The sequence below is a fragment of the Leopardus geoffroyi genome, chromosome A2 (genome assembly GCF_018350155.1).
Source record: "Leopardus geoffroyi isolate Oge1 chromosome A2, O.geoffroyi_Oge1_pat1.0, whole genome shotgun sequence".
Lineage (NCBI taxonomy): Eukaryota > Metazoa > Chordata > Mammalia > Carnivora > Felidae > Leopardus > Leopardus geoffroyi.
Window position 1 is genome coordinate 14,203,640 of NC_059331.1, and position 20,068 is coordinate 14,223,707.

The following is a 20,068-nucleotide window of genomic DNA, read 5'->3' on the forward strand; positions in this document are numbered from 1 at the left end:
GCACACCTGTTGGCTCTCTCAGCTTTACCTATACTCGAAGTCACCCTTGATCACTCCGGGAGCGGTCCGTGGAGCTGAGGGAGGCCGAGGCGAATTGGCGCCAGCGCGCCTGCGCGCGTACGGTGGCCGGGAGGGACCAGAGGTGGCTCTGCCGGGTGACAGTCGCGAGCCCCACCCTTTCCCCACGTGGCTGCGAAGACCGGGTGAGAAGCTGAGGCTGCGGAGTCCCTTCGCGCGGGGAGGGGAGTGGGCGCCCCCGGGTCGGGCTGGTGACTGTGGCGCCGCTGTCGCGGACCTGGTTTTGGGGAATTACCCTTACAATGACTCTTACAGCTGCCGGGGGACAAAATTCTCCATTTCCCTGGCCTCTGCTTTCTTTTCACTCATTTATTCATTCATTCATAACCTATGTACTGAGTGCCTACTGCGTGGTGGTGAACAAAGTTGACTGGACCCCAGTTCTCCTGGAGGTTAAATTTGAGGAAATGCCTCGACAGTAAATGCAAATGAAATAAATGAACCATGTAGCTCCAGGTAGATATAGTATTAAAATAAAAGGATGATGCAGTAGGAGAAAGGGGGCTGCTTTAACCAGAGTGGTTATGAAGAGGGTCCCTTTGGTAGCTGGGAAAGATGAGAAAAAGGTGGGAAAGTGCGGGTGGGAAGGTGTAGGTAAGAGACCTATAAAATCCACGTAGACAAAGGGCTGGTAAGGAGACTGGATTTTGTTCTGAGAAGGTTGGGATGCCACCGCAGGATTTTGAGCAATGAGGTCTCTGTGATTTCAAGTTTCTGTCTGGCACTAAGTGGAGAATAGAAGTGCAGTGTGGCAGGGAGGAAGCTGCGACTGTGCCTGAACCAGGGTGGGTGTGTCCAGGTGGAGGAAGATGAGGAGTCATTAGAGTCCCTGCTGTGTCAGGGCGGTGTTTTCTTGATGAGCAGAACCCTGACTTAGAAAGGAAAACTAGGTGTCAGTTGGGCCTTGCTAACTCCCTTTCTTTTCATACCTTGGACCCATGAAGGGAGCTGGTAATGCTGTTTCCCCCCTTTCCTAGTGTGACCTGTTCCCAGGTGGCTCCCAGATGACCATTCCTAGGCACCGTCTTTCTCATGAGCTCCAGATCTGCACTTTCATTCTGCCCCCTAGCCCTGTGCCTGACCTGGGGGACCCCTGCAGGACTCACCCTAGAGGTGGTCCCAGAGCTAGACATTGATCTCCCCAGCTCAGGGAGCTCAGGACTGGGCAGGGGGAAGTTCATGGGGCAGGGGAGACAAGGTCAGAGAACACATATAGGTCCTAAGTGGTCAGGGGAGGCTCCCAGGATGAGGCAGCCTGGAAGAGCTAGCAGAAACTCCTCAGAGAACCCAGGTGGAAGGAAGGTGTTCGTGAAGCAAGGTGGCATGATGGCCAGACCTTTTACTGCTTGTGTGATCTCTGGCAGGTTCTTCCCCTCTCTAAGCTTCAGATTCCCCATCTGTAAAGTAGGCACAATGGTATTTGCCTTTAGGATTATGCCTCTGTGACAGAGTGGCCACTCACTGTTGGCCTACTCGGGTCTGAAGCGTGCCTAGGGTGGTGGAGTCAGGAACAGAGTCCCTCCAACAGCCACAGCTGGGAAGTTCTTGCCCCTTAGAGCTGGTCAGGAACACTCCTCACACACATACCAGCCCAGGTGTCTCACTGAGAAACTATTGAAACAGAAAATCTTCACTTTTTTCCTTCACCTTTGACCTTGAAAATCCTTAGCAGTCCCTAAACAGGCTCCTTGTTCTTCTGGGCCAGAAAGGTGGGGGGGGGGGCTATCTGCAAGGGAGCAAGGTGAAGTGTTTGATGCCCTTATGCCTCGCCCCCCTCTAAGTAAACTGGTCTAATTACCTCTAAGCAACAGAGGAAAGGAACAATAGCTAATGTTTACTGAGCTCTTACTCTGTGCCAAACCCTATTCTAAGCACTTTATGGAATTAACTGACTGAGTTTGCATTGCAGCCCTATGAAGTAGATTCTCTTTGTTTATCCCTATATTACACAGGAGAGAGTTGACTTGACCAACAGTGAAGTTAAGTGGAAGGCCTGGGATTCAAGTCACCCCGGCTGGCCCCAGAGCCCGTCCTCCTCCTCCCCAAAACATCTGCACAAACACAGATGGAATATTCACATCCTGCGCCACCTCCACAAAGAGAAGCATGGGCTTGAATGGCCTGTTTCCAACATGGCCCAAATTTGCACTCGAATTTTTGTCACATTCCTCTACTGCTGTCCTAGAACTCCCTGTGCCTTTGTTCCCCTAACGTTTTCTGTGATGTTCAAATTCTATAACAGACCTGGGACCAGAAACAAAAAAATTGTTTTGAAAGACAATATTAGGGCAATTGAGAAAGTTGATCATGGAGCGTATATTAGCAAATAGTATTGTATCACTGTTAAACTTCCTGTGTTAAATTTTCGTTGTGCATTGAACATGTAAGAGCGTCCCTTTCTTTGGAGATTCATGCTGATGTCTTTAGGAGGGAAGAGTCTGATGCCTGGAGCATATTCTCGCATGGTATGTGTGTATGCAGGAACATACAGTGTCTCCAAAAGAGATTAACTTGGCCAAATGTTAACAACTGGTAAAGTTAGAATGGAACAGGTGTTCTTTGTACTATTCTTGCAACTTTACTATAAATTTTTAAAATGATACATTTTAACGGAAAGTAGTACGTCAATAAACGAGGTAGATAGAGTAAAACAAGCAAAATGAAAGGAGTTGTTAACCCCAGGTGGGCTCTGGGCCTGAGGCCTGTTTCCCCCTTTGTTAAAACGAGAGGGTGGGGGCGCCTGGGTGGCGCAGTCGGTTAAGCGTCCGACTTCAGCCAGGTCACGATCTCGCGGTCCGTGAGTTCGAGCCCCGCGTCGGGCTCTGGGCTGATGGCTCAGAGCCTGGAGCCTGTTTCCGATTCTGTGTCTCCCTCTCTCTCTGCCCCTCCCCCGTTCATGCTCTGTCTCTCTCTGTCCCAAAAATAAATAAACGTTGAAAAAAAAAAATTAAAAAAAAAAAAACGAGAGGGTGGTTAATATTAGGTGTTAAACCACTTGTACCCCAAAGACCTTCTTGTTGAGATCATAATCTGTTTTTACTTAGGGTTCTGTCTTACTTGACTCCGTGATTTACCACTAGTCTCGCAGAGGAAAAGATATTGCCCAGGGTTGCTGGGTCATCCAGCTGCTGATACAATCCTCTGGCTTTCAGCCTTTGCCTGTGCCGGGTTTCATTTGCTTTTGTTTTTAAACAGTACTTTTTTTTTTTTTTAAATGTTTATTATTTTGTGAGAGAGAAAGTGCGCAAGCTGGGGGAAGGGCAGAGAGAGAAGAGAGTCCCAAGCAGGCTCTGTACTATCAGCGCAGAGCCCAAGGTGGAGCTCGATCTCACAGAAATAAGGAGCCGAAATCAGGAGTCAGATGCTTGACCAACTGAGCCAACCAGGCGCTCCCAAATAGTACTTTTTAAATTGATCTGTTACTTACATACCATGATATCTACCCATTTTAAGTGTACAATTTAGGGGCACCTGGCTGGTTCCGTTGGAGGACCATGCAACTCTTGATCTCAGGGTTGTGAGTTTGAGCCCCACGTTGGGTGTAGAGATTGCTTAAATAAATAAATCTTTAAAAATAAATAAATAAATAAATAAATAAATAAATAGTAAAGTGTACGATTTAGTGATTTCAAGTATATTCATAAAGTTGTGTAACCATCACCACTGTCTAATTGTAGAACATTTCATTACCCCCAAAGGAGACCCTGTACTCATTAGCAGTCACTGTCCATCCCCCTTCCCCCGCCCCTACAACCACTGGTCTGTTTTCTGTTCCTATGGATTTGCCTGTTCTGGACATTTCATATAAATGGAATCACACACTAGGTGTGTGGACCTGTGTCTGGCCTCTTTCACTTAGCATGGTGTTTTCAAGGTTCTTCCACGTTGTAGTGTGTGTCAGTGCTTCCTTCCTTTTTATGGCCGAGTAATATTCCATTGTTCAGACATACTACATTCTGTTTGTCCATTCACTTGCTGATGGACGCCCCGTCCTTTTCATGGTTGTCATGATTTATTTGTTGACAACACCAGGTGTTTGTCCTGTAGTTAAGTTACCCCCCTCCTGAATGGTGATTTTTGCAGACCCACATCACCATAGTATTGGTTGACGTGTCCCTCTGACCTTGATTTCCTACAAGCTGTTCATTAGCTCTAGATCCTTGCCTGTCCAGTATGATAGCGACGAGTCACAGATGGATGTTTACATTAAAATGAATTACAATTGAAGTTAAAACATACACAGTGCCTCAGTCACGCTAGCTACGTTTCAGCTGCTGGAACTCACATGGATGGCACAGATATAGAATATTCCATCATCACAGAAAGTTCCATTGGATGCATGGTCATATTGGGTTTGAGTTTTTGGCAAGATACCTTCATAGGTGCTTTTCATTCTTGTCCAGGGGCAATGGTGATGGGTTTCTCTTCTGGTGATGTGAAATCACATAGTGGACCCAGGTACTACCCACTCATTGTCAGGTTCCTTATCAGTTTCGCTCCTCACAGTTTTGCAGCCTGTGTTGCAAAATCTGTCTTATGGATAATTAGTTGGAGTTCATCTACAAAGCAGAACTTTTCCTCATCCTCTCTTTCTTACCTGGTAATTATATGAGGGACATAGGATAAATGTTGGATTCTTTATTTGCCGGTTTTCAACAGAACGAGCAGGGTGTGTTTTAGTACTATCATGAACGCACAGATTTTGATTTTGATATAAAAATACTGTTTTTTATTTTGTTTTCTTTTACTGCTCACCTGTCACATCTTTGGCCCATTGACGACTCTTAGGGTTTGCTCCCAAGTCCTTTGACATGACCCTGTCTGTTTTTAGAAGCTCCCTTGCTTTCTGGTCTGACAAGATGTTCCTGGCTCGTCTCCTCTGGCCTGTTTTCTTCTCAGTCCTAGAATCAGCCATTCCTCCAGGAGCCCTGTCTTCTTTGGTGGGAAATGGGACTAAGGGACCACAGTTGGTGTTCAGGGTGTTCACTTCCTCAGGGTGTTATTTCCTCAAGGTATTTTCAGTTGATATCACTAGAAAATTGGTTCTTATTGCCTAAGAGAAAATACATCATGAGTTCGTATTAATAATTCCAGTCCGAATTTAGTTCTAAGTGTCTTTTTTTACCTTTTTGTTTGTTCTGTTTTGTTTTGTTTTAAGTAGGCTCCATGCCCAGCGTGTAGCCCAGTGTGGGACTTGAACTCACGACCCTGACATCAAGACCTGAACTGAGATCAAGAGTTGGACACTTAATCGACTGAGCCACCCAGGCATCCCTATTTTTTCGATTTTTTAATGTTAGAATCTTTTTTCTTTTAGGCTAGTTCCTAATGACATAAATATTATGACTTACTTGCCATATCCACATTAGCTTCTGAATAGCATTACTAATCTCATTTTCGATAACGTGATTTCTGAAAACTGTTGAAGATTTTCTTTTGTAAATTTTTCTTTTCTATACTTATTGTACATCCCAGTAAGAACATATGGTTCTATCACTGCATTAGTGATAGATGTGCAATATGCATCGTAATATGTAAAAAAAATTTAAATTATGTAAAATATTAATAAAATAAAATAATAAAACAAATTAAAATAATAAAATTAATAAAAATATTAAAAATATATAAAATATTTAAAAATTTTTAATGTTTATTTTTGAGAGAGAGAGAGAGAGACAGAGTGCAAGTGGGGAGGGGCAGAGAAAGAGGGAGACACAGAATCCAAAGCAGGCTCCAGGCTCTGAGTGTAGAGGCCGATGCAGGGCTCGAAGTCACGAAACCACAAAATCATGACCTGAGCCAAAGTCAGACACTTAACTGAGCTACTCAGGTGCCCCAATCACTGCATTTTTTTAAGTTTATTTATTTATTTATTTATTTATTTTTGAGAGAGAGAGAGAGAGAGGGAAGGAGGGAGGGGCAGAGAGAGAGGGAGACAGAGAATTCCGAGCAGGCTCTGCACTGTCAGCATAGAGCTCAATGTAGGGCTCAAACTCAGGAACTGTGAGATCATGCTCTGAACCAAAATAAAAAAGTGGGACACTTAACTGACTGAGCCACCCACATGCCCCCATCACTGCATTTTAAATTCCACGTAGATAAACGGTTAGATTCACGGTTTTCATTTTATTCTTGATTTTTAGGAATTGCTTTCATTTTTATTTTGGTTCATATTGATTTATTTTCCTAAGCATGTAAAGCATTTACATGAGTTCTAAATTTAAACCAATGAAATAAGGTACATTCGGAGAAAATATTCCAGCTTCTAGTCTTGCCCACATCACCCTCTTCCCTACCTCCCCTTTTGGGAAACTATTTCTATTAGTTTTTGATTTAGTGTTCCATTTTACTTATTACTATTAATTTTTATTTTGAAGCTTTTATTGGTGTAATAGCGTACCATTATAAGTAAGTTGTTTTATTATATAGTTACATTATGGAATACCTAGTTATATAATGAAGTATCATATAGTTATAACATTACATGTTATGATGCATATTGCACATCACAGATAACACAGGTTACGTATAATATAGTATTACAATCATATATTATTTCTTTATGATGGTGTAATAACACATAATGTTGTTAAGGTTATTTTATCCTTTCTTTGTTGTTTACTCTAAGGACACATATTAATGTCTCCCCTTTCTTAGATAAAATGTAAACTACCTGCCCTCTTCTGCACTTTTCTTTAATGTTTATTTTTGAGAGAGAGAGAGACAGTGCAAGTGGGGAAGAACAGAGAGAGAGGGAGACACAGAATCCGAAGCAGGCTTCAGGCTCTGAGCTGTCAGCACAGAACCCGACATGGGTTTGAACCCATGAACTGCGAGATCATGACCTGCGCCCAAGTCAGCCACTTAACTGACTGAGCCACCCAGGCGCCCCTGCACCTTTTTTTTTTTTTCAAGAGAGAGAGAGAGCACAAGCACACACAAACAAGCAAGGGAGGGGCAGAAAGAGAGAGGAAGAGAGAGAATCCCAAGCAGGCTCTGCACTGTCAGTGCAGAGCTCTATGTGGGGCTCAATCTCATGAACCGTGAGATGTTGACCTGAGCCAAAATCAAGAATCCAATGCTTAACCGACTGAGCCACCCAGGCATCCCTCTTCTGTACTTTTAGAAGCTCTGCACATGGTGGGGTATCAGCCTTCTCTGTGATCCAGGTTGTAAGAATTTTTCCTGGTCGGTCCTGGACTCTGGCCCCTGGTTCCCTAAATGATAGCCAGGCTCTCAGTTGTCCTCTCACCCCCAATGAAACTTTCTTCCTCTCTTGACTTCTCAGTTTGGGAGTGTCTATCAGGCGGCCACCTGCCACTCCATGCACAGGAGATGAAGATGGCCTCCAAGCGCATCACCCAGGAGACCTTCGATGCAGCCGTTCGTGAAAACATTGAAGAGTTCGACATGGGACCAGAGGAGGCGGTAAAAGAAGCTGTGGAACAATTTGAATCGCAAGGTAGGGCAGCATGGCTCTGTCCTAGCGCTAGTCTGGCTCTTTGCCCGATAGCCACCTCCGGTCCACAGCTCTTAACATACAGGAGTGATGTCCTACCGTGGCTCTGTCTTGCCTGTGTGGCAGCCCTGGACCTGTCCCTTCTCTGCACTCTGCCCTGGATAGGCTGGCGGTCTTCTCCCACTTGACTCTTGCCCTCCCTCTACTTACCTTGACCCCACCCAGACATCTACAGGGCTGAATCCTTCAAAGTGGGTTTCATTTTAATTGAAATCGAACCCATCGATTTCAGGCTTCTGCTGACCACCTCTCAGGAAACAAGGCCACCTGCCTCCCTGCCCACCTGCATTCTGGCTTGAGTTCATGGGGACAGAAAGGGGTATTGTCATACCTGTTGTCACACAGGGGACCTGTTGTCCCCTGGCCACAGCAGGGACCTCCCCTGCCCCACAGCGGTCCATGGCTGGGGATGGAGAGTCATCTGATAGTGGCAGAGGCAGGGAGCTGGGAATGAGTACCCCACCGTACCACTCCTGATCTCCAGTCCTGGTCTCTGTTGGCCAAGCCCAGTCAGATACCAGAGGGCAAGGGAACCCAGGGTCCAACTTCTGTGTCCTGGGCACAGAGTGGGGTATAGACACTGGACAGCGACTAGAGGAGTACCCAGAAGTGTTCTGTGCAATGGGGCCTTCCTTGGTGGTGCCAGGGCGGGTGAGGACACAATGGGAGGATGCAGGGTAAGGAGCAATGGGAGCCCCAAGGGATAAGTCTGTGAGGTCTTCTCCCATCTCAATTCACCAGGTAGAATGTGTCCCTCACTGCAGTGTGGCCTGCAGCCTCACTACTGCTCTGCTCCCATTGGTTGGAGAGGGTCAAAGGGCAAAGACCACCCCCTTGCCATATCGTTATACCCCTGTATGGATGTGGCTACTGGGTCCTGGTGCAGAGGGTTTGGGGTGGGGAGCTGGGTAGACCTCCAAAGGTCTCCAGAGTGGGGTGGTCCCTGAAGAAGGGACCTGAGGTATGTTCCAGCAGGCCTATCAGGATGATGGCTGTCACTTGTTTCCTGATTCCCCCACCCCCACAGGGGTGGATCTGAGCAACATTGTAAAGCTGGCACCCAAAGTCTCTGCAGATGGACCCCAGGAGCCTACACATGACATCCTCCAGGTAGGAAGGGGTGGCCCATGTGGACAAGGCTGGCCTTACACATGTGGTTCCACCTTTTAACGGTCTGTTAGGGATACCTTTTCATTGGTTACCAGGTGGCAGATGCAGGCTCTGAAGGGCAGGCACCCAGCATGTACACGCAAACCTGAGCTGTAGCCAGGGCTCCCTGAGTTAACATTTGAGGGCCTTTTGGGGCTGGACGGTGTTCATGGTAGTCCCTGGTGTTGGGAGCTTTGGGGTATAGGGAGCCATGGAGGAGTCTCTTGGGAGGAGCCTCCCAACCACTGAGTTTGCTCAGAGACGGACAGGAATTGCAGGAAGAGAATGGGACCCTAGTAAGACTGTCACCTATTAAGCACTGACTGTTCACCAGCACATTACAGCCTGCCCCCTTAGCACTAAAACTGGCCTGAGAGGTAGGTGGTCCCTGACCTACTGATGGGGAAACAGAGACCCAGAGCCTGTCCTCACTCTCCAGCACCCAAGCAAGGAAGGTAAAGTTCACAGAAGTTAAATGCTTTCCTTAAGATCATCCATCAAACACTGATAAAACAGCTCTTGATAAAACAGCAAAAGGCTCTAGTGTTTATTGAAAACTATGGAATCAGTTCTGTGCAAGGTGCTTTCTTTGTGCTATATCAAGTTATTCTCCCAAAGACCCAAGGTTGAGATTATTATCCTTATTTATACCCACAGATGGGTACTGCAAAGAGGAAAAAAATGATTTACCTGACAACAAGAGAGTGTAATGATAAAAGAGGAAGTTAGAAGACACAGCCCTGGGTGTGAACCCAGCTCTGCCCAAGGCAAGATATTTACTTCTCCCTGCCCTAGGTTCCTCACCATCTCTTGCTTCACAGAGGTTTTGAGAAAATTCTCATTGTTGTTTTGACTTATTTGCTAGTAAGGATGAATATATTTTAAAATAAGCTTGCTGTCTTGGCCATTTTTTTATTGGGTTGTTCATCGTGTTCTTATTGCTTTGTAGATGCCCTTTACATATGAACCATCTCAGTCACAATAGTCTTTAGTAATCACTGAGTATTTCTTAAGTGCTCAGCATTGTGCTAAATTCTTTTTTTTTTTTTTAATTTTATTTTAAATCTTTATTTATTTTGAGAGAGAGACTGAGTGTGAGCAGGGGAGGAGCTGAGGGGAGGGAGACACAGAATCAGAAGCAGGCTCCAGGCCCTGAGCTGTTAGCACAGAGCCCAACGCGGGGCTCGAACTCACGAACCCTGAGATCATGACCTGAGCCAAAGTCGGACGCTTAACCAACTGAGTCACCCAGATGCCCCTGTGGTAAAGTCTTAAAACATATTATTTCAATCTGTTGTTAGTCCATTTTGCTGATCAGGAATCTGAGGCTTCCCAAAGATAACTGACTCAACTGTGGTCATAGCCAGTGAGGGACAGAGCTGGGACTCAGACCCAGGTCCCTCTTCCAGGAGAGTCAAGCTGAGAACAGCTCTGATGTTTTTACCAGCAGTATAGGAAACTCCATTTATTTACAACCTTTGCTCTTTTATTCCTCTTAATTTGACTTTAAAATTTTTATTTTTCATTATTGAAGAAGAATGTGAACGTATCTGGCATAAAAGATTTAAGTAGCAGTCAAGCATTTATAGCAAAATCTGAAAGTCCCTGTCATATCTCTCCCATCAACCCCTTCTCTCCCTTTCCATGTGGGAGGCACCACACACATTGGGTTTCATATCCTCCCAGGCTTATTCTCACCTTGAAGTTGAACGAGCCCCTTCTCGTGCCACAGCACCGTTGACCTCAGTTGTTGTGGCTCCGATGTGTGAAAAAGGCTTATCTGTAGAAGGAGAAAAATTCAACTCCGTGATGCCTTTTGAAAGGAATCTACCAGAGTCATGAGACTTGTTGCCCACAGACTTGTAGAAACAAAACCAAAAAGTCCTGGAACTCTCTGAGTACAAATGAGCCAGACTGGTTTGATTTTATTATTTTACTATTTTTTTAATTAAAAAAAATTTTTTTTATGTTTATTTATTTTTTAGGTGGGGGGAGGGGCAGAGAGAGAGAGGGAGACACAGAATCCAAAGCAGACTCCAGGCTCTGAGCTGTCAGCACAGAGCCTGATGCAGAGCTCGAACTCACTAACTGTGAGACCATGACCTGAGCTGAAGTCGGATGCTTCACTAACTGAGCCACCCAGGCGCCCTGGCCTGGTTTTATATGTGAGGAGTTTCAGAATAAAGGCCATCAGTTATAGAGAGAAGGACCCCAGGGTGGAGGACAAAACCCCTATCACAATGCCGAGTTGTCACAGGTGGAGCACAGTTGGCTCTGCCACCTTCACGTTAGCCACTGTCCTTTCCTCAGCCATCAGCAGGGTCACAGCACCTAGGGACCGTGAAGACCACCAGCCAGCTCAGAGACTCGCCTTCCTGATGTGACCCAGGACAGGAAGAGATTCCCTATAAATTGAATGGTTACTAGGATGCCGATTTTGGTCATTTTCTTTTTCTGTCTTACCTTACTAAACCCAGAGTATGAGAACTCCAGCACTATGCATCCTCAATGGCACTTGTGGCCCGGCTTTTCAAGTTTCTTGCAGGGTTCCTGCTAAAATGCCACATTCCGTGTCTTGGGTCTATGGTAAAACATATATAACACAAATTCACCATCTTAGCCATTTCTAAGCGTATGGTTCAGCAACATTAAGTATAGTCACATTGATGTGCAGCCATCCCCACCATCCATTTCCAGGGCTTTCTTGGATTCTCAGACTGAAACTGTCCCCACTAAACACGAACTCCCCACTCTCTCCTTCAGCCCCTGGCCATTCTGCTTTCTGTCTCTATGACTGTGACTCCTCTAGGGACCTCCTGTAAGTAGAATCACACAGTATTTATCCTTTTGGGTCCTGCTCATTTCCCTGAGCATAACGTCCTCAGGGTTCATCCATGTTGTCACCTGGGTCAGAATTTTGTTCCTTTTTATGGCTAATAATATCCCATTGTGTGACTGGACTACCTTCTGTTTATCCATTCATCCATGGATGGAAATTTGGGTTGTGTCCACCTTTTGTCTACTGTAAGTAATGCTGCTGTAAACGTGGATATACAAATATCTCTTCAAGACTGCTTTCAGTCCTTGTGAGTATGTACTCGGAACTGGGATTGCTGGATCATATGGTAATTCTCTATTTAATTTTTTGAGGAACTGCTAGGCCGTTTTCCACAATGGGTGCAGCAATTCACATTCCCACCAGCAACACACAAGGGCTCCATTCCTCCACATCCTCACTAGCACTTGTTATTTTCTGGCTGTGTGTGTGTGTGTGTGTGTGTGTGTGTGTGTGTGTGTTTATTATAGCCATCTTGTAATGGATATGAGGGTATCTCATTGTGGCTTTGATTTGCATTTCCCTAATGACTGGTTATGTGGAATAGCACTTGTTATTTTCTGGCTGTGTGTGTGTGTGTGTGTGTGTTTATTATAGCCATCTTGTAATGGATATGAGGGTATCTCATTGTGGCTTTGATTTGCATTTCCCTAATGACTGGTTATGTGGAATATCTTTTCACGTGGCGATTGGCCACCAGTGTATCCTCTTTGGTAAATGTCTATTCAAGTCACATTCTCTGCTTCTAGTCCATTAATATTCCATGTCATTGAAACATATGCTCAGGTAAGTCTACAAATCTAGCTCAGTGAGGGTTGTCCAATGGGCATCCTAGCCTTTCAGGGCAGTTGTGGCTAAATCAAAGCCCTTTGGGTTGGGTTGATGGTTATCTGTAGAACTGCCTTCCCTGGGGCCAGGGGCCAGTGATTTCCTGAGCTCCAGGAGGCTTGGGCTCATCTTAGACTCGTTGCTGAGACAGATGTGGAGGTGATGGAGTTAAATGGTGGCTAGACTTGTATGCTCTTTTTTGTTTAGTTTATATGTGAGAGAGAGAGAGACGGAGTGCAAGTGGGGGAGGGGCAGAGAGAGAGGGAGACACAGAATCTGAAGCAGGTTCCAGACTTGGAGCTGTCAGCACAGAGCCCAATAGAGGGCTCGAACTCACAAATCATGAGATCACGACCTGAGCCAAAGTCGGACGCTTAACTGAGCCACCCAGGTGCCCCTGTATACTCTTTTCAAATTGTTTTCTCTTGTTACTTTTTCCCCCAAGGGCTTTGTGTTGAATTGGGGTAAATCAACAGTATGTCTGGTGTGGTTTCATTTGGCAGATATATATCTGTGGAGTGAATGGGAGAGACAAACAGGAGACATCTGGTATCGGCAGGTCTGGCAAAGGTAGCTTTCACCTTCCTTGGAGAGCTGGCCACTGGAGGGTGCGTTAGCTACAGTTGCATGATAGGCAGCCCCAAACAGCAGCCGTTTTATGTTCCTTATGATTCAGCTGGGTTGACTGAGCTCAGCCAGATGGTTCTTCTGCCGGTCTCTCTTGGACCCTCTTGCAATGGCAGCTGGGGCTAGAATGTTTAATTTGTCAGCATTCATGTGTGTGGCTCCTGGAGGGACGCTGAGATAGCTGGGTCTGTCCTTCTCTATGTGGCCTCTAACGCTCAAAGCTCCTAAAAGCACAAGGTGGAAGCTGCCATAGCTGGACTGAATTTCCACCACAGCCCTAGATCCCAGAAGAGGGAAGCGCGCGGGGGTGCGACACTCACCGTGGAACCTCTTCGGGCTGAGCTGACACTGAGGCTTCTCCCGTGTCCTCTAGGCCCTGGATGACCTGCAGGAGTCCGTGGCCCACTCTCGCCCCCAGGAAGTGTCAGCGCATCTTGCCCGCTTTTTTGAGCAGTGCAAGCAGCACAAACCTTGCCGCTTCCTGGCAGCCCAGAAAGGGGCCTACCCCATCCTTCTCGCTGCCTGGAAGCTTGCTGTAGTGAGTGACCAGGGCCTCCTGCTCCAGGCCCTCAATGCCGTGTCGGCCCTGACCGAAGGCCAGCCCGATCTCCTAGACACCCAGGGCTTGCAGTTGCTGGTGACCACACTGGCCCAGAATGCCGATGCAGCCGATCTGACCTGTTCTGGGATCCGCTGTGTGTGCCATGCCTGCCTGAAGCACGAGCAGAATCGGCAGAGCCTGGTGAAGGCCGGTGTGCTGCCCCTGCTGACCGGTGCCATCACCCGGCATGGTCACTGCGCCGATGTGGTCAAGGAGGCCTGCTGGGCCCTCCGAGTCATGACCTTCGATGATGACATCCGTGTGCCCTTTGGCCGTGCCCACGACCATGCCAAGATGATTGTGCAGGAGAATGGAGGCTTGAAGGTGCTCATTGAGGCCGCCAAAGGTAAGAGCAGGTGTGAAAGAGAGAGTTGGGTTTTAAGATTACTTCAGGCTGGCCCCAGAAGATTACTTCTGCTTACCTCTTTTGGCTTACCCTCACCCACACGGCAGCCTTAGTGGAATAGTGTACCTACTCTTGGTTGCTGCTCTTGGGGAGTTCCAGGCCGGTGCTCGTTGGCCAGGACCAAATTTTGTGCCCATTTCTGGAGCCATTTGGGGGAGGGGTTTGGCTCTGTCCACTCACACAGAGTGGAGAAGGGAGGGCTTCCCAAGGGGACAAATAAGGGTGTTTCCCAAAGATGGTCCCCAGTAGAGGTTTACACTTTGGTTCATACTTAGCCACAAATTCTTAGGCATGTACATGTTCTTGACTGGGGTGATCATGGCGAGCCAGCCACAGGAGGTCACAGTGCTAATGTTCAGATCCTAAATTCCGTGCCTCTGTCCACTGTACCCACCAGAAAAGGCCTGACTGGTTTGATGCACAGAAGATGCTAGAAGAATGAATTCTTCCCAGCCTGCCTGTGGCTCTGGCTCTATGGCTAGGCTTGTGTGTTTGACTCTGGCCCTGTCTTCTGGAGAGACAGGCTTGCCTCAGTTTCTTCTCCACACCTCCGGAGAGGGTGAAAACAGGTTCTGACTATCTGCAAAGTCGGGCTGCTTTTCTGAGGGGTAGTTTACATCTTTCTTGTTTATCAACAGAAATTCATACCAGTCAGGGTTCTACCAGAGAAGCAGAACTAGTGGGATCTGTTTGTGTGTGTATATGTATATTTATTTCAAAGAATTGGCCCATGTGGCTGTGGGGCTGCTGAGTCTGAAATCCATGGAGCAGGCTTCAGAGGAGCCAACACCGCAGTCCTCCAACGAGCTTCTTCCTCTTCAGGAAGACCTTAGTTTCCCTCTGAGGCCTTTGGCTGACTGGACAAGGCCCACCCAGACCATCAGGGGTCATCTTGAAGTCGGCCGTTCATAGATGTCACCACATCTAGAGAATACCTCTACTCAGATTAGTGTTCATGCCATTGCTGGGTGCTGCACCCTATCCCGGGGTGGGGGTGGGGGGCATACCAACTGACTGTCACAGAGCTCTGTATAAATTATGGCTATCCGCCACCCCCCATGTGGGCCTCAGTGCAGGCAGGCGTCTCCTCCCTCGTGCCTCTGAACTTAGTCTTCGGCATCTGTGTTCAATTTTGCCTGGGTCAACTCTATCCATATGTCCCTCTACAGTTTCTGGGTTTCCCGTTGCACTTAGAAAGGTCATTCCCACCCCAAGAACATAAAAATAGCCTTGGATGTTTTATTATAGCACTATTATGGTTTTCTTTTTTTAGTTGAGATCATCAGTTGGTCTGGAATTTATCTGGGACACGGTGTGGGGGAGGGCGTGTTCCCGTGTCTTCTCCTGTGGCCAGCAGGGGGCACTGCAGGTTTGGGCAGCCCTGGTGTCCACCGGAGCTCTCCTGTTACTGGTGGCCACCCTGCCTGGCAGAAAGGCCCAACTTCCCAGGTTGAGCAGGATTTGTATCAGGACCGCTGGCTCCTGGCTCCAAGCTGGGACTGGTCCTCTCCCATGTGCTCGCCCCCCAGTGGTTCCTCTTCTTCACCCTCCACAGCATTCTCTGACAACCCCAGTGTCCTGAGTGAGCTCTGCAGCACCCTATCCCGCCTGGCTGTCCGCAACGAATTCTGCCAGGAGGTCGTCGACCTTGGGGGCCTCGGTGTCCTGGTGGCCCTCCTGGCCAACTGCAGCGACCACCAGGTGGGCCTCCAGAGCCGTCTTAGGGTGTGATGCCCCCTCATTTGGGTTTCGATTTGTCATTTCTCTTGATGCCAAGGGAGGGTTCCAGACTTCCCAGTGAACTCTGCCCCTCTGGGTCCCTGCCACCCAGACAAGCTTGAACCAGAACATGGTTGACCCCTGAAGCAAAGTGCGGTTTTCACTTCTCATTGACCCGAGGGTAGGAAGTAAAGTTTTTGGGGAAAACAAATCCACCCACCCTCTCTTACTGTTCTCTAGCACCTTTGTATTTTCTGCCAGCAGGGGGAGGAATGCAAGTGGGTGTTGGCAGGGGCTGGCCCTTACCCTGGCTCAGGTGTGTGAAGCTTGAGTGAGGCAAATCCTTGGTGCCTCAGTTTCCCCATCTGTAAAATGGGGCAGGGACCCCTATTCATTATTCTTTCATTTAGCTGTCACATATCAACCCTCTGTGTACATGCCTGGCCTGTGGCAGCAACAGTCCTGTTGTCCCCAACCCCCGCTCATGATGTCACCCAGGCTCCTTCCGTGCAGGTGACAGAAAGCTGAATTTGACCCAGCTTAAGCAAATGAGGGGATGGATTTTGTTTGTACTTCTGCACTGCCAGGGGTGGGTGGAGGCTTGGTTTCCCTCCTACTGTTTTCTCTTTCTCTTTCATGGCTCTGCCCCTCACTGGGGAGGCCAGCAGTCCCAGCAGCATCTGGTCAGCTGTACTCAGCTCAGGTTGGTTGGCACTCACCTGAGGACTCAGCTGTGGCCAGGGGACCCTGTGCTCTAATTCCTGGTCTGAGCCATATGTCCCCTCTGTGTGTGAGGGGTTTCAAAGTTGTCCAAATGCCTGGCCTGGACTTAAGTGTAATTCACAGGGTCTACCCCGCTAAGCCTCCCCTGCCTTTTTTTTTAACTTTTTTTTTTTTTTTAACATTTATTTACTTTTGAGAGATAGAACATGAGCAGGGGAAGGGCAGAGAGAAAAGGAGACACAGAATCTGAAGCAGACTCCAGGCTTGAACCCATGAACATGAGATCATGACCTGAAGTCGACGCTTAACTGACTGAGCCACCCAGGTGCCCTGCTCCCTGCCTTTTTTATGCAGCAAGTAATAACCCTGCCATTACACGTTGCTTGCGTGCCCCAGGCTGGCCCCACCAATTGTTCAAATAGCAAAACAATCCTAGACCGTCCCTCAAGACCCCCTTCCCACCAACCAGCAACCAAGCCGTCAGCGTCTGGCATAGCACAGGAGGATGAGCTGGCCAGAGGTGACCCCCACATTGCCCTCCCTTTTAGGACCTTGTGAAGCAAGTGTTGAGTGCCCTGAGGGCCATCGCAGGCAATGATGATGTGAAGGATGCCATTGTTCGAGCTGGTGGGACAGAGTCCATCGTGGCTGCCATGACCCAGCACCTGGCCAGCCCCCAGGTACCTACCGCAGGCGGGACGCACACGAGGTGGGGCACAGTGGCTGTATCTGCATGGTGCTCTTTCCCATTTCCTCAAGCAGGGCTAGGGCTGGAGTGGGGCACACGAGAGGCCTGGGTTGAGACCTTCAGAGCGTGGTTGATGTTTTTATCCCTCGGTATCACTCTGGTTATTACTGATCTGGTATATACATGGGCTGGCAGCCATCTATCCAGGTGAAATTGCAGGGCACTCACCTGGGGGATTAACTATGGGGGCCCGCCAGGGCATCTGACTGTCTCAGCCATTCCCATGACGCCCACAGGTGTGCGAGCAGAGCTGTGCAGCCTTGTGCGTCCTGGCCCTGCGAAAGCCAGAGAACAGCCGGGTCATCATGGAGGGTGGCGGGGCCCTGGCTGCATTGCAGGCCATGAAGGCACACCCGCAAGAGGCCGGAGTGCAGGTGAGCCTGGGGATAGGAGGAGGGAGCAGGACTCAGGCCCTCCCTGTCCCTGTTCCTATCAAAGCCCAGTTCTCTCAAGGTCTCCACTTCTCAGCCCCCCGGAGTCCTATATCTGTTTCCCAGTTCTGCCCACGGCTGTCTTCCTGTTCCTTTGCTGTTCCTGCAGTGATCTTTTCCTTTCCTAACAGTCCCTATAGAGGGATAGTTCAAGGAGCGGGAGATGGGAGGAGAGCAGGTGGGGATCTGCTGGAACTTTTGGAAAGCTCCTTGCTGACCATGGCCACTCCTTCATGTTCTGCATGCAGGACCCACTGTCCATACCTTACTGGGAAGTCAGGGAAGCCGAGCAGCAGACAAGGCTGTGCGTGCCCCTGCCAGAGACCCACACACCTCCCTGTATCTTCCAGGACTGTCCCCACCTCCCCCACTCCCACCTCTTGCACCCTCCCAGCACAGGGGCCTCCTTGTTGGTCCTTAGACACACCAGGCTCTGTCCCACTCAGGGCCTTTCTGCCGATAGTGTCTCCTCTGGGACACTGTGCCCTTGGCTCACTCATCACCTTGCCCACACTTGATCACCCTGGCCAGACAGCCCCTCACACCTCCCTTCCTCATCTAGCCTCCCAATGGTGCGGTGCTTTGTGGCACCCACACATGGCAGAGGAGCAGGGCACAGATGTTGGCTGAATGGGTGATGATGTAATTGACAGGTGGACCCCGTGCACAACCCCCGTCTTCCCACTGACTCTCTGCTGGCTCTTGCCAGCCTCAGGGGATCTTGCTCTGAGACAGAGGGTCCTACACCTGAGGGATCTGCCCCACCTGCCAAGTACTTGGCTGCCCCGAGCTTCAGTTTCCTCGCTTGGGAGTTGGGGAAATCAGTCCTGCCTCCCGGGGCAGCTGAGAGGATGAAGTGGAGACATGAACCTAGCCTGATGAACCACAGCGTAGGTACCTGCTGTATGTTGGTTGTGGTCATCTTTGCCCCGTTGTGTTATGGTGAGGGCCCCAAGGTCAGAGTAGACCCCATGCACCAGCTTACAGCCACTCACCTTCAGTTCTCCCTCCCAGAAACAGGCCTGCATGCTGATCCGTAACCTGGTGGCTCGAAGCCAGGCCTTTTCACAGCCCATCCTGGACCTGGGGGCTGAAGCACTCATCTTGCAGGCCCGTGCTGCCCACCGTGACTGTGAGGACGTGGCCAAAGCTGCCTTGCGGGACCTTGGCTGCCGCGTTGAGCTCCGGGAGCTGTGGACTGGCCAAAAGGGCAACCTGGCGCCATGACCCCAGGCTCAGTCTGGGCCGTGGCTCTGGATGAGTCATATGACTCAGGAATAGGGAGGAGGTCTGTGTCCTGCCACTCTACTCCCCGGATTCCTCCCCCACTCAGCAAGAGGTGTTTTCTGATGGGATCAGGTACCAGACACCGGGCTAGGGTGTGAAGGGAGCATTGGTGAAGCATCTACACAGCAGAAAGCAGCTCCTGGGACCTGGTCTCTGTTCACCTCGTTCCCCTCACCAGCCAACAGCATTGGTGTTACTCATCCTGCCCTCTCACCCCCACCCCATGCCCCTTCCTACCAGAATGGCCTCCTTAGCATTGCCCAGGGGTGATGTGCTGATTGAAAGATTGAAATTTAGAAGCCTGCCGGCCAATCTCACAGCAGGGTGGGGCCCTGCTTCAGCTCCTACAAGTCTGTTTTCTCCCCTGCTGGTCTCTCACCTGTAATATGGGTTGCAGGTGCTTTGCTCTGCTGGACAGAGGGCGAGGACCAAGCTCTTCTGCCTCCAGGGGTCCCAGACCAGTCAGTACTGCCCAGTAATAAAAGATTGTTAGCTGAACAATGGAGGGATCTCTTCCATAGTGCCGTGGAGTATGGAGGCTGCATCCAGCTGCCTAAGAGAATGGGAGAGGAGCAGACATCTGGGGAGGCTGTGGGGTCACTAAGGAAAGCAAAGGAGTTTTTAGAACAGCCTGGGATATATGATCTGCTGTCACTCTCAGACAGGCAGTCTGCTGGGGCCATGGTTCACACTTAGGGTCTCTGGGCCCCAAGGCCACTATTTCTGAGTTTGTATCATTCAGTTCTGTGGCCTTGAGCTAGTGACGTAATCTCTCTCAGCCTTGAATGATCCTCTGTAAAATGGGGAGGGCGAAAATAAAGGCTCCTCTCCGGGGGTTCGAGCAGTTAGGCACATGGGAGGTACCCAACTGTCTTAGCTTCACTACCTCAGTTACCCTAGAAGGACTGACCTGTATTCCCCTGCCTGGGGACTTGAGGTCATTGCTCTTTGGGTGGCTTGGGCAGCCTGCCTGCCTTTTTTGAGCCCCACTTTCCCCATCTGTAGTATGGACATCACTGTAGCTGCCCCCAAATGCCCACTGCAACCCCCAGGTGTCCTGGGGGTCCCCAGGCAGCTGTGCCCAGCAAACCCCAGCTCTCCTCTGCCTTTCTACTT

The 20,068-nt window shown here is 49.0% G+C and overlaps 2 protein-coding genes and 1 long non-coding RNA gene across 4 annotated transcripts in view; 1 reads left to right on the plus strand and 2 right to left on the minus strand.

Moving 5' to 3' along the window:
- SUGP2 (SURP and G-patch domain containing 2) overlaps window positions 1-116 on the minus strand; it is a 33,438-nt gene extending 33,322 nt beyond the window's left edge. The window contains exon 1 of one of the 2 annotated variants that reach the window (XM_045496748.1): window positions 7-116. The gene's annotated coding sequence lies outside the window, so the exon portion shown is untranslated. The remainder of the gene's footprint in view (window positions 1-6) is intronic. The other variant, XM_045496752.1, reaches the window with a different exon arrangement.
- ARMC6 (armadillo repeat containing 6) lies at window positions 96-19,450 on the plus strand. Its single transcript, XM_045496753.1, has 8 exons — window positions 96-203; window positions 7,367-7,540; window positions 8,625-8,707; window positions 13,411-13,984; window positions 15,600-15,745; window positions 17,035-17,166; window positions 17,471-17,608; window positions 18,680-19,450. The coding sequence occupies exons 2-8, from the start codon at window positions 7,414-7,416 to the stop codon at window positions 18,890-18,892; spliced, it is 1,413 nt and encodes a 470-aa protein (XP_045352709.1). The 5' UTR covers window positions 96-203; window positions 7,367-7,413; the 3' UTR covers window positions 18,893-19,450.
- Window positions 4,702-18,773, minus strand: LOC123607455. The gene is made up of 4 exons (XR_006716750.1): window positions 18,661-18,773; window positions 17,403-17,509; window positions 10,445-10,526; window positions 4,702-5,131 (listed from the first exon to the last, which is right to left on the minus strand). It is a non-coding gene; the product is annotated as an uncharacterized LOC123607455 (long non-coding RNA).
- Window positions 19,451-20,068: the final 618 nt, after the last annotated feature.